The 13105-nt window shown below is 37.0% G+C and overlaps 1 protein-coding gene across 3 annotated transcripts in view; it reads left to right on the top strand.

The window, feature by feature from the left end:
• LOC137273263 (DENN domain-containing protein 1B-like) overlaps nt 1-13105 on the top strand; it is a 38476-nt gene that overhangs the window by 10518 nt on the left and 14853 nt on the right. For all 3 annotated transcript variants that reach the window (XM_067805806.1, XM_067805805.1, XM_067805804.1), the window contains exons 3-16: nt 1408-1451; nt 3087-3136; nt 3715-3822; nt 4591-4750; nt 5057-5110; nt 5695-5756; nt 6531-6629; nt 7555-7605; nt 7981-8026; nt 9550-9651; nt 9945-10053; nt 11152-11288; nt 11864-11995; nt 12818-12877. In XM_067805806.1, the coding sequence (XP_067661907.1) occupies nt 1408-1451; nt 3087-3136; nt 3715-3822; nt 4591-4750; nt 5057-5110; nt 5695-5756; nt 6531-6629; nt 7555-7605; nt 7981-8026; nt 9550-9651; nt 9945-10053; nt 11152-11288; nt 11864-11995; nt 12818-12877 (1214 nt within the window). The remainder of the gene's footprint in view (nt 1-1407; nt 1452-3086; nt 3137-3714; nt 3823-4590; nt 4751-5056; nt 5111-5694; nt 5757-6530; nt 6630-7554; nt 7606-7980; nt 8027-9549; nt 9652-9944; nt 10054-11151; nt 11289-11863; nt 11996-12817; nt 12878-13105) is intronic.

The following is a 13105-nucleotide window of genomic DNA, read 5'->3' as shown; positions in this document are numbered from 1 at the left end:
TTTTGTATATGTTTCAATATGCTATCATTGTTATAGCTGGTTGTGGAGACCCATGAAGGTCCCAGGGTAGAATATATGCTTTCAGCAATCCATGCTTGCCATAAAAGGCGACTGTGCTTGTCGTAAAAGGCAACAAATGGGATCGGGTGGTCAGGCTCGCTGACTTGGTTGACACATGTCATCGATTGATGCTCATGCTTTTGATGACTGGATTGTCTGGTCCAGACTCAATTATTTACAGACCGCCACCATATAGCTGGAATATTGCTGAGTTTGGCATAAAACTAAACTCACTCACTCCATCTTATTGTAACATAGTCAGTACATGTTTTTGTCTTCTGTTTTCAGTGTAATTTAACTGAATACTACAATGCAATAGACACAAACAGTATGATGGTCTATGACACAAACTATATGTTATCATTGTTATAGCTTCTTGTGGAAATGTGATCTGATGACAAATGGTAGTCTTTCTGCCATTAAACTGTACATGAATGCCTTTCTTGATCTGTGTGTTTTGTCAGTCTCAAATTTATACACTAAATAATACATGCACTTTCATGGGGCAAATGTATGTCACATTGAGGCTTATTATGTTTTGTTAATATTTATTTGTTAACATCTGTAGTGTATTCTTGTGTATATGAAGCACAATGGTTAAAATATCATAACATAAGACGGGGAAGAAAAAGAATTTAATCTCTTCCAATATTATGTACATTTAATTCCAAGAGTAATCATTACATTATATCAGTAATAGTTACATTTCAGCATGATCACTGCATTCCAACAGCCAACATAATCATTGCATTCCAACAGCCAACATAATCATTGCATTCCAACATAATCATTGCATTCCAACAGCCAACGTAATCATTGCATTCCAACAGCCAACATAATCATTGCATTCCCACATAATCATTGCATTCCAACAGCCAACGTAATCATTGCATTCCAACAGCCAACATAATCATTGCATTCCCACATAATCATTGCATTCCGACATAATCATTGCATTCCAACAGCCAACATAATCATTGCATTCCAACATAATCATTGCATTCCAACAGCCAACATAATCATTGCATTCCAACAGCCAACATAATCATTGCATTCCAACAGCCAACATAATCATTGCATTCCAACATAATCATTGCATTCCAACAGCCAACATAATCATTGCATTCCAACATAATCATTGCATTCCAACATAATCATTGCCTTCCAACATTATCATTGCATTCCATCTGTAATTGATTCTTATAGTTATCATTGCACTTTAACAGTAGTAATTGATTCCAACAGTAATCACTGCATTCCAACAGTAATCACTGCATACAGCAGTAATCACTGCATACAGCAGTAATCAGTGCATTCCAACAGTAGTCATGCCTCTTGATTTTTCAGATGCTTTCATTCTTCAGAAGTATCCTCCAGAATACGATGATGAGGTGAGAGGCTTCTATAGATTTAGTTCTCCCAAGTGTAGTTATTTTGCATACCATTATTCTGTTGCCATTGAAGGTTACTTTGTCAGAGAAAGGAAAGGGCAGTGTATTTCATAGATTGGGATATGTATTCACAATCATGATAGAATTTCATTGACAATTATGTGTACATGAAAATAATTAATGGTCCTTTGATTTGATGGCGTTGTTGTCATGTGACCATGTTCTACTCAACATTAGGTAAGGACTGACTGTGCATGGTCCTCATTGAGTATATATACCTTCTGTGTTAATGAAAACACAGTTCTAACCCAGTCTGTGGCTTTTTGACTCATAGTTAAGGAGAGGTATGAGGTTTTCATTCTAAAATTTAAAATCTATATTCTCATATGCAAAACATCCTTCTTAGAGACAGTTTTCACCATTTTGACTGGCCTCTCGTATTATATTTTATTACTCAACCGTGGAAGATACTGCAGTGCAATATTTTTACAGCAATATGACCCCACTTAGTGTAATACCACTAGACATATGACGTTAAAGTTCAGATGTTTGTGTGTGTATGTGGGTGGATGTGTGTGTGTGTGTGTGTGTGTGTATGTGGGTGTATGGGTGTGTGTGTGTATGTGGATGGATGGGTGTGGGTGTATATTTTCTTGGCTATGTCTAATGATGGTATTAAAGGTTTCATCCCAGTTTACTGTTCTTGCCTTGTACCTTTAATGCAGTACAAATTAATTTTCAATTTTTTTGTCTCACATTAACCATTGGTTGTGGCATTTTATCCTTTACGTGAGTTTGTACATTTTCAGGTTCATATAAATCATCTTCTTCTCAGTCATAAAAACATTTAGTGTCAACAGTCCAAACCAAACAGAACCAATTGTGTTGTTAGCTGATGAGGAAAATGTAGTCAGCTTTTGACATATTTTTGTAGGGTTGATGAAATTTCTGCTTGATTAGGCATTTATTTATCAGCAGAATTATATGAAATTATTGATGTTGTGAATCACCTGTTTGTCATGCCCCAGTTCGTTTGCGTTTAATATTTCGAGGCAGGCATGAAATAGATGGATCATCTCAAGCATAATTTGCTGCTGACTGACCATGTTGAAGCCTGCTGTATCAGTTCAATCAGGAAGTGATATGTGATGGTTGAAAGGAAAACAGTATTCCTATTGCAGGGTTTCCGAGTGGTTTTGAAGTGTTGTCATATTTAACTGAGAATATTTTATGGTCAGAAGAGCATGTCACATCAGTTTTTTATGATAGAGGATCAGTATTAAGTTTGTACTTGTCGGAATTGTTTGGTTCATGTGTTGTGAAAAAGCGACGTTGCATTTATTCTAAAAGCAAACAATTGTATTTTCATGAATACACCATGCCATTATAAAATGTTCAAAAGGAACAATTGTCAGATTGGGATTACACTTCCTCATTTATTTACAGATTCTATTACTTTCGTAGGGTTGAGTCCCATCCAGGATTCGAACCCACACGCTTAGAGTCAGGCAGCTAATCACCAGCACACAAGTCATCTATCTAACCTACTGAGCCACCATTGCTGAATGTACTTTGCTGATGGAGTGTAATCGTAAATATGAAATCATCCTAATAAATATTTTCACCTGTTTTCAGGAAGTACTTAAGAATATACCAAAGTTTGTCTACCCTTGTGAGATGGACTGGTGAGTTAGGCTTATTTTATTTCTTCTTTCCTTTCATCTAAGATGCTGCAATTTTGTTGTCTCTTGAAAGTTAGAGATATTCAGTGTTTTACCTAGTGGGACCACCAGTTATTAGTGTTAAGGGTCCTTGCAACCAATATGTGGGTCCTGTGAAATAACAATCTAGAGAACTGTCCATTTCAATAATTTGAGTCAAGAATGAATCATTGATCATGTGGACTGATGGATTAAATGATGTGAGTGCTCTAAAAGAAAAAAATGAACACTATACAAGGTCACTGGATACAGTGAATTCTGCATCCATTCTCTATATGTGTCCATCGCGTAGAACCTTGCAGTCTTGCTTTTTACACCATGTTCCCTCAGACATGTAATTTTGAAAAAAACGGATGTTCCTCTCTTAATTGAAAATATGAAAAAGTTGAAATCACAGAGTCAACTCTGTATTCAGTAAACTTTGTTATTTTATCTTTGAATTGACTCATTGTGACTGTCAACAGATATTTAAATTAAGAAAGTAGCGTGTATCATTTTGTAATAACTGTTGACACATCTAATGGGATCACTCTCCCTTTCAGCTCCAACGTAGATCACTTCACATTTGTGTTGACGGACCAGGATAGTCAGTATAGATTTGGTTTCTGTCGTCATGCAACCGGCGCACAAACCTGTCTGTGTATCATCAGGTAATAGTATTTACTAATTCATTACTCACGATTCTTGCCATCTTGGAAAAGACCATGAATTCTGTAACTAATCCAACTTTCAAATATTTATAAAAATGTTTGTTTTGGGGTTTTTTTTGTATTTTTTTCAGTTTGAAAATGCAGTGTTGAAATCTGTTGTAGAAATGAAAAGAGTTTTTTATTTCCCACAATGCGTATTGATTAGGATATTAAAGTAGACTCCATTTGTCGTTATGTCTGTATGTCCATATATCTGTCACATTGATCAGAACAATGAAACCATTGAATATTTCTTTACCAAACTTGGCGCATAGATAAGTCTGGTGCTGAAAACTGGTGCCCTTTTGTAGTTTTGAATTTCTAGTATTTTGAAAGTATTTTTTGCATTTCCAGAACAAATTTGACTGAAATTGTTGGTAGTGCTCTTTCACAGAGCAGAACTTAAAAACCCTTCAGTACTGTATTTCCACTTTGCTATGTACATGCCAAACCATTTGACATAATCATTAAGGCTATTTTGCCATTGTTGGAGATATTGATGACTGTCTTCTGGTTGCCACCTTTCTTTACTCAGTAACGATAGCCTTTGAATTATCTCCCCTTCATCATCTTCTGCCTTTCAAGCCACTAATCAATAATTCTTTATAGATTTAAAGGATAAACATCATTTTGTTGAGAAAAGGTCATAAAAGTCTTAGGCTTACCTCTTTACTCCATCCTTTTGTTTGGATTTTCGATTTGTATAATGACCTCCTACCTTTTTTTCAGTTTCTTGCCATGGTTTGAGGTGTTTTACAAGCTGCTAAATATGATAGCAGAACTGCTCAACCGGACGGATGACAACAGCCCGACACCTCTGCTGGTGAACACATTCAACCAGGAGATTCCCATGCCTGGGGTCCCGGTCACCATCATTGCACAACAGGAGGTAGGCTCCAGCTCAAGATAATGTAAACCTTTCAGGCTTTTCCTCAGAGTTTATCACACACTGCTGATATTTGATCATTTTTTGCAGTAGGTTGCACAGTAAGTATGTGCAGTAAGCTGTATCAAACATGCTTGTAATGAAATGACAGGCATAATTAACTGTTTGGTCCAATGAAAGAGGAAAGAATCAGGGTTTATTTTCATTTTATTTTATGATAATAATTTTGGAAGCGTTTTTCTGGAAAATATTTCAGAGACTAGATGTTAGTCTACAGGCTACATAGCCTTGTGTGTTTGTCTGTTTCAGATGTTCAGCTTCACAAGTCCAGATCTCTCTCAACTACCCAATATTCCTACTAGTGTAAGTGGCTGCCATGAATGTTGTAACAGACAGGAAGTTTGATGGAGTCGTCTCCCTTTAGATAATACTGTCTGACAACCCAGTTCATACAGTAATAAGCTGTGAATTTCTACTGGAATTACAGGAATTCCAGCTTATGTCATTGAGTAATGTGACTTGTAATGCTATACTCTCTGAACCTTGAGAGTAGTGGTTGAAAACACACAATCTAATGTTATTGACAATGTAGCACTATTAACAGTCACCTTGACCTGTGAAGGTCCTGGGGTAGAATAGGCCTTCAGCAGCCCATGTTTGCCATAACAGGCGACTATGCTTGTCGTAAGAGGGGACTAATGGGATCAGGCGGTCAGCCTTGCTGACTTGGTTGACACATGTCATCGGTTCCCTGTTGCACAGATCGATGCTCATGTTGTTGGTCACTGGATTGTTTGGTCCAGACTTGATTATTCACAGACCTCCACCATATAGCTGGAATATAGCTGAGTGTGGCGTAATATTAAACTCACTCACTCACTCACCTATGTCTCTCCATCTTATTGTAACATAGTCAGTCAGTACATGCTTTTGTCTTCTGTTTTCAGCGTAATTTAACTGAATACTACAATGCAATAGACACAAACAATATGATGGTCATTTTTGCCAGGTGAGACCCTTTTTTTAGGTATGTTAATGTTTACAAACATATGGTGTTACTGAATATTAAACATGTATTTTGTTATTATTGTAAGTGTCAAAGAAAGGGATCCAGGTTAGAGCTGGTCTTCAACAATCTATGCTTGTTGTAAGATGCGATTAGTAGGATTGGGTCAGGGTTGCTGTCTTGACTGACACGTCATACAACTGTATGGGTCGATGATTTTCATCACTGGATTGTCTGGTCTAGACTTGATTATTGCCAAGTGTAGATTAAACAAAAAGACAAAGAAGCAAGAGTAAATAACTTGGAGTGCCTAGTGGTTAAAGTGTTCATTCATCATGCCCAAAGACTGGGTTTGGTTCCCAGTATGGGTACAATGTGTGAAGCCCATTTCTTGTGTAAACTGCCATGATATTGATGGAATAATGCTAAAGCAGCATAAAACAGAAGTGTATTATAGCAGACATGCTTATATTTGCTGACAGATGTAACAAACTACTTTTGTACCTGCCATGTGTTGTTTAAATTTAAGTCCAAATGCATAAATTGTCTACAGTTACAGTAGACTAATAGAGTGTTCTAACTGTAGTTTACAGCAGTTCAGTTCAGGAATCCTGTCAGTTGTAAACTTATAATGAATCTTCAATTATAAGCACCGGTGGATGTTGCAGAGTACTGTCAAACTTATTCAGATATGCTGGGTCTAGATAAACTGGTGTCCTCTGACTCCATATATGTATCTATGTATACAGCAAGCTGACATTCTTCTAATGATTGCAGTATGCTCAATGAAAGGCGGTTGCTGTTTACTTCAAAGAAACTGAGTCGGTTGACAGCATGCATCCACGGTGCAGAGTCCCTGCTTTATCCTATGCATTGGTAAGACTGGCAAAATATTAAACATGCATCATGTCTGAATGTGCGTATTATTTCTCCGAATCATCATCATTATCGACTTTGCAGAAGTTTTGACAATTTTAGATGTACCGGCCTACTGACACTTTAGTGCAGTCTTAAATGCCTAAAACTATCTTTGAAAAATGGAACTAAAATATACCAGAGATTATTGATTTAAAGAAAACATTAAGAAAAATAGAATAAAAGATGGCATGAAGAAATAGAAAATCACATCAGATTGTTGTTTGTTAAGTGTTTGATGAACACAAACCATAATTTGAAATTATTTGTAAACTTACGAAAGAAAATGGTTGGCATTGATCCATCCTCAAGTAACTGGAATAATGCCTTTTTCTCTCGCAGATCTATGAGAGATATGACAGTAATTTCATTATTTTGTGTCAGTTACTTGTGGAGATTACTGAGAAACTGACACTGAACCTGAGTGGGTCTGGTTGAAGTTAAATCTTAAGAAACAAGCTTGAATTCGCAGTTTTTGTTCAAACATATAAAATTATTTTTACAATTTAAATTCGATTTCAATGTTGACATTGAGAAAATGGTTATGAAAACTGATGTCAGCTGTCTGCATTAGCGTAACATTTGATTTTGAGAGTAATGTTTTTGTTGACATTTTACTTCATCTTAAACTACGACCTTCACTGTCATTTCTTGTCAAATTTGATTGATCATATGTGACGGGGGATTACGTCACCTTAGTGACAATGCTTGTTTACATTATTTTTAGATTTGACTTTGACAGAACTGATTTTTGATCAAATACCTAACAATGAACAGTCATATTGTATATAAAAAATAGGAATGGGGTCTGTTTCTAGACAAGATGAGTATTTTTTGATATTTGTTAATGTTTTCCACAGTAACAATGGACATGCTTCTCTTTCAGGCAGTACCTGTTCATACCTGTATTACCTGCCCATCTTATAGATTATGCCTCGTAAGTCGTTCATAACAATTGTAGCATAAACCAACCTCTTTGTACTCCCTTGCTACAGCTCTGATGTAGTATTTCGGACTGTGCATCTATAAGCTCTGATGTTATATTGCTGCCTGTGCATCTACCGGTATATGCTCTGATGTAATATTGCTGACTGTGCATCTGTACGCTCTCATGTAATATTTCTGACTGTGCATCTATATGCTGTGATGTAATATTGCTGACTGTGCATCTATGTGCCCAGATGTACAATATTTCGCACGGCGCCCCTATGTGCCCATATAGGGGATATTTCTGACTGTACATCTATAAACCAGATTTGTGATATTTTTGAACAGTGATGACAGTACTTAACCTATTAACCTGATGTTTCAGAGCACCAATGCCATATGTCATAGGAGTCCACACGAATCTGATGGATGTAAGTTGACTCTCTTCCACCTTATATTTGTATATGTGTTTCAAACTTAAAATGCAAAAAGATCAACACCTATATTCAAATTTTCCTTTTATAATCAGAAACTATGAGATCATTTCTTTAACTTGGTTAATACCATTGATCTTATGCATATTACCTCAAGCTTCACTTAAAAGAGATCAGACAGTTGTTGATTCACCAATTCTCTTGAATGGCTACCTCATGCATCGATGATTGTCACGAACCGAAGGGAGGTGATCTCCACACCCATGCAAGCGAAGACTATCCAGAATATTTGGATCCTTCCCGACATTGAGTTTACATTGTGACAGAATCTGCTATCACAATCAACATGGTTTTTTATGTGATGAGTAGATTATTTACTTGTTTGTGTAGACTGATTAGACTACTGCTCATGACCTCATGCTTCAGGCATTCATACTGTTTCAAGCACTGCAAACCTATTCACTGCAAATGCAATGTAAGCGCAGAGCAGAATAGCTTGAAACCACTTTTTCCCCCACCATTTTTTTTTTAAACTTTATAGGTTGATTTGGCATGTTTGATGATTTGTTTCAGTAGATGCATGCTGAAAGGTATCAGAATCTGCAAAGTTGTGTTTTATGTTGCACGTGACCTTTAAGGATGTCATTTTGTTCACAATCCATGCAAAAAGATGTCACCACTCGCCAGTGATGTGAAATATGTTCATTTCTGTCAGATGTTTTTTCCATCTACACTCAGAGTTGTGTCTCTTATATTTATCAGTAATTACTCGATATTTAGTTATCGATTATTCATCTCTATGATCTATATCAGTAGCAATGCCTACCTTTGATTATCTTTTCTGTGAAAGCATCACACTTCAACAGTCTAAGTAAACTTAGTTTCAGTGTATTTCGTTACACTCCACCACTGAGTCTAACAAAACCTATTAGAAGGTCACGTCAGGTAACCTTTGAGCGACCATTGACCATCCAGTCAAATGCGAGATAGTTAAATAGATTTAACCAATCAGACAACGGCTACTATTTAGGGATCGGAGAGACTTTCAAAATATTCAGGTCACTGACACAGATCTCTCCACAAACAGAAATACGCATATAACACAGTTATTTGACCTGCAGTATATACGCTTTGGGGTTTCTATTGACATGGTTACCATTAGGTAATATTTGCGTAAGATAACATCCCCGAATATTGCCAAAAACACTATTTTCAGTGACTGTTTACTCACTGTTGTCATGGTTGTACGTACGCCGTGTGCATCACCCGAAAGCGAGCATACACTAAATAGCATTCAGAATTGTTCGGGTATGAACCTTTTTAGATAAAAAGTTCAAGAGGTATGAGCAAATGTGCACTTTCACGATTTGGTAAGTTATGTTCTGATTGGTCAATCTCAAAGGTTACCTGACGCGACCTCCCATAAGGTTTTGTTAGACTCAGTACTGGAGTGTAACGAAAAGTACTTAGGATAAGTTTACATAGACTGCACAATTCAAAACTATTTTTCTGTGTCATAGAAACTGCAGCCATCAGAACTAGGAGATGCTGTTATAATAGATGCTGACAAGAATACAGTTCAGACAGAACATAGTGACCTCGAGGACTTGCCAGAAGAAGTGGTGAGCACCATGGAGTTCCTGGGTTAGAAATGTCAGCAGCAACAGGCTGGTTAGTGACAGGGAGGGGGTGGGTGTTGTAAGCATTGGTCACCATAAGGGAGAAATTAGATATGCTGATTTGTATGCTTAAGGGGTCAGTTTGATTCCTCATATGGATAAAATGAGTGAAGCCTATTTCTTCAAAAACTTATTCGTTAATTCCTTAATCACTTTTATTGTCCTGAGACATATACATGCTTTGCTTTGATGTGACTGAAAACAGTTTACCAACCTGAAACACACTTACGTTCCAGCTGTCCTACCTCAAGAAACACCTGAAAGGGGAACGTGTGAAGAGTTCCATGCTCGAATCGGGGGATGCCATTTCAAGAGCCTTTCTCAATGCCCTCGTGAGACTCATAGGTATTGTTAGACTAATTAGTTTTAAACTGGATTCATATTTGACAACCCCTATAAAATAAAACACAGAAAAAAGATAGAGATCCAAAAGCGTGTCGTTTTACCTACCTCCATGCAAACTACATAGGCTGCATTGATTTGTAAACTTGATATTCGTTGGTTTTACATTAATTTTCGACTTACTGCACATACGGAAAGCGTGAAAAAAATATCAGCTGGCAAACTTCTGACGGGTTGTATGTTTACTCAAAGTGTAAATACACTCACAATAAAATAATCAAATAAATAATTATTTACGAGTGACAACTGTTCATAGCTGATTACATGCAATTATTTGCCTATGCTTGACAATTATTGGTGTACTATTTTGGTTGCAGCTGTGTCAGAAATGTGGGGGTTTTTTTTTGGTATTTGTGAGAAGGGAATGTGCGTAAAGGACTGTGGTTGTGAGATATATTTATACAAGAATTTATTGACATACATTATTTCATTACTCCTGGTCTTTGCTCATAAGATAATTGAGATAAGTTACATTTGACATAAAACTATACATTTGTTTGATTTTCATTTTCTTTAGAGAGTGTTTGCACTATCAGTAAAGCATACAACCAAAGTGGAATTTGGACATAGTAGATATTTTTACATGCTTAGCGCATGTGCACAGTGAGTTAAAAATTAATTTGAAACCAGTGAATTGTGAAAAACAAATGTAAATTGATTTTAATGAAATTGATTTTTTTCACTGTGAACATCTAAGTCTGTAAACGAAAATATATTTGCAGGACTCTAGTGGCAAATTGTGTCTAGAGGATTCTAGTGGCAAATTGTGTTTAGAGGACTCTAGTGACAAATTGTGTCTAGCTTCAATAAGCTATGACACATTTTATGAAAGATGAAAAAGAAGTAATTAAGAGGAAAACTGGTCATGCTATAACTGATCCATCCTTGACTGAAGTTTTAGAAATTGTATATCAATAGTTTTAATCTTATGCAAAAATAATACAAACACAATTATTGCATAAATAATTTCTATTTACATGCTAAAATATAACTGCATGTGAAATGAACCTACAAAAAGGTACTCCATGTTTTATTCTCTAGGTGGATATCGTGATGCCCTCAAGTTCCACACAGGAGAGCCAATCACATTTGAGCCTGAGGCTTTTGTGACATCACGTGCTACTCCTTCCATGCAAGCATACCTGCAGAAGATGCTCCAGCTACAGATCTTCCAGGAGGTGCTCTAATGTTCTCATGAATTTTGATGTAGAGGTTTCAGCACAAGTGTCTGTCATGTACCATGTATCTCAAGAGTTGTAAAGGAAATAGCAACAAGCCATGTATGAATATGGTGTCATGTTCCTTGCACACCCTAAGACTGTATGGTCATCGAGTAGACATATATGTTGTCTGTTCTCATGATTATAGTGCCACACTGGATAACACCCTGTTTGAGATATCACCCGACCTAATTCTTACGGCTTATACCAAGTGACCTGTGGTAGATTTGGTCCTCAGCAATCCGTACTTGTTGTAAGAGGTGGCTTTCAGGATTGGTGATCACACTTGACGATTTTGTTGGCACATGTCATTGTATCTCAGTTGTGTAGGTCGATGCTTATGCTGTTGATCACTGGATTGTCTTGTCCGGATTTGATTGTTTACAGCCCGCTGCCATTCGGCTGAAATATTGCTAAGTGTGGTTCTATACATCAATGACAACATAACAGTCAATTACAATCATTTTAAATGAATTAGTGATTTTAAAAGAGTGTCATGTTACGATTGTTTGGCATATGTGATCCTTGTTCAGTTCATCAATGGCCGCCTTGAAATCCTGAACTGTGGCGAGGGCTTCAATGACCTGTTTGAGAAGGAGGCTGTGCTCCACGCTGACAAACTCAACACTCAATCCAAGTACAAGGAGTGGGCCAGCAACATGAAGGTAGAGTTACCTCCCTTTCAAGCACCATCAGTTTTAAATGAAGTTGCCTAGCAGAGAATGTGAAAAGTGTGTGGCACCAATGTTTCCTGTCAGTGCTCATTGTGAAATTTTTAACCAGTAACCACCTAGAAATGATTCATGTACTGCATCCTGTTTGACATGCAGCTATATTAGAAATGTCTCAAGAGGAAATTAGGTAGAGCTGTTATTAGCTGTGGATTTTGCCAGTCCTTCAGACTAGTGAATTTAATTGCAGACTGAAACATGTTTGGAAACAGGTAATTGTATGTTTACTGGCAGTAAGATCAATGGCAGCGCCATCATGTAATCAACACTGAATATAACATTATATTTATGATCATACTGTCATAGTATAGTACGGATTCTACTTCTTTTGCCGGGTTGAGTCGCATCCAGGATTTGAACCCACACCCTCAGAGTCGGGCAGCTAATCACTGGCATACAAAGTCAGCCACCTAACATGTACAACTGCCATGGCTCCCACTAAGATGGAAGTCTCACAACAGGGAGTCTAGACTACAGACTTTGTGTAGCTGTCTGATAAGTTTTAATTGGCACAGCAGAATCTGTATTTTACTGAAAAAGTATAATGCCAAATGTAATATTTGTAGCAACTGACCACTTTCTGAATGGCATTGTACATTCACGTCAGCAAATTGTACATACTTTATCAGGCAAACCAGACAACATGGCTGACAGGAAATTATTTTGCTCCTGTGTACCTACAGTTTTTATGGAATGATGTTGTGATACATTTGACAATTGAGTCACCTAATTTCCTTTGTTATGTTTGTTTGCCAGAGACAAGGGAAGAAGTTTCATAAGAGCGGAAAGGAGGTTCTGTTTGATGTGAGAGAGAAGGTAATTAGTGCTGCTCTCTGTATATTAACACTTCTGAGTGCCACCCTTGAATCTCAAATTAACCAGAGTGGTACTACCAGTTATAACTAACCCATACATGAAGGACACAATCTAGGTGTAAGGAAGCCTTTGTGAGGAAAGCTACCAGACCTTACAGATTTCATAACCAGATCCAAGTTATTTGGGGGCAGATGTGAAACAGATAAGATATTTTTAATGGTGATGTTT

The sequence above is a fragment of the Haliotis asinina genome, chromosome 2 (genome assembly GCF_037392515.1).
Source record: "Haliotis asinina isolate JCU_RB_2024 chromosome 2, JCU_Hal_asi_v2, whole genome shotgun sequence".
NCBI classification, from domain to species: domain Eukaryota; kingdom Metazoa; phylum Mollusca; class Gastropoda; order Lepetellida; family Haliotidae; genus Haliotis; species Haliotis asinina.
The sequence above is the reverse complement of the archived record's forward strand: the minus strand, read 5'-3'. Positions and strand labels throughout refer to the sequence as shown.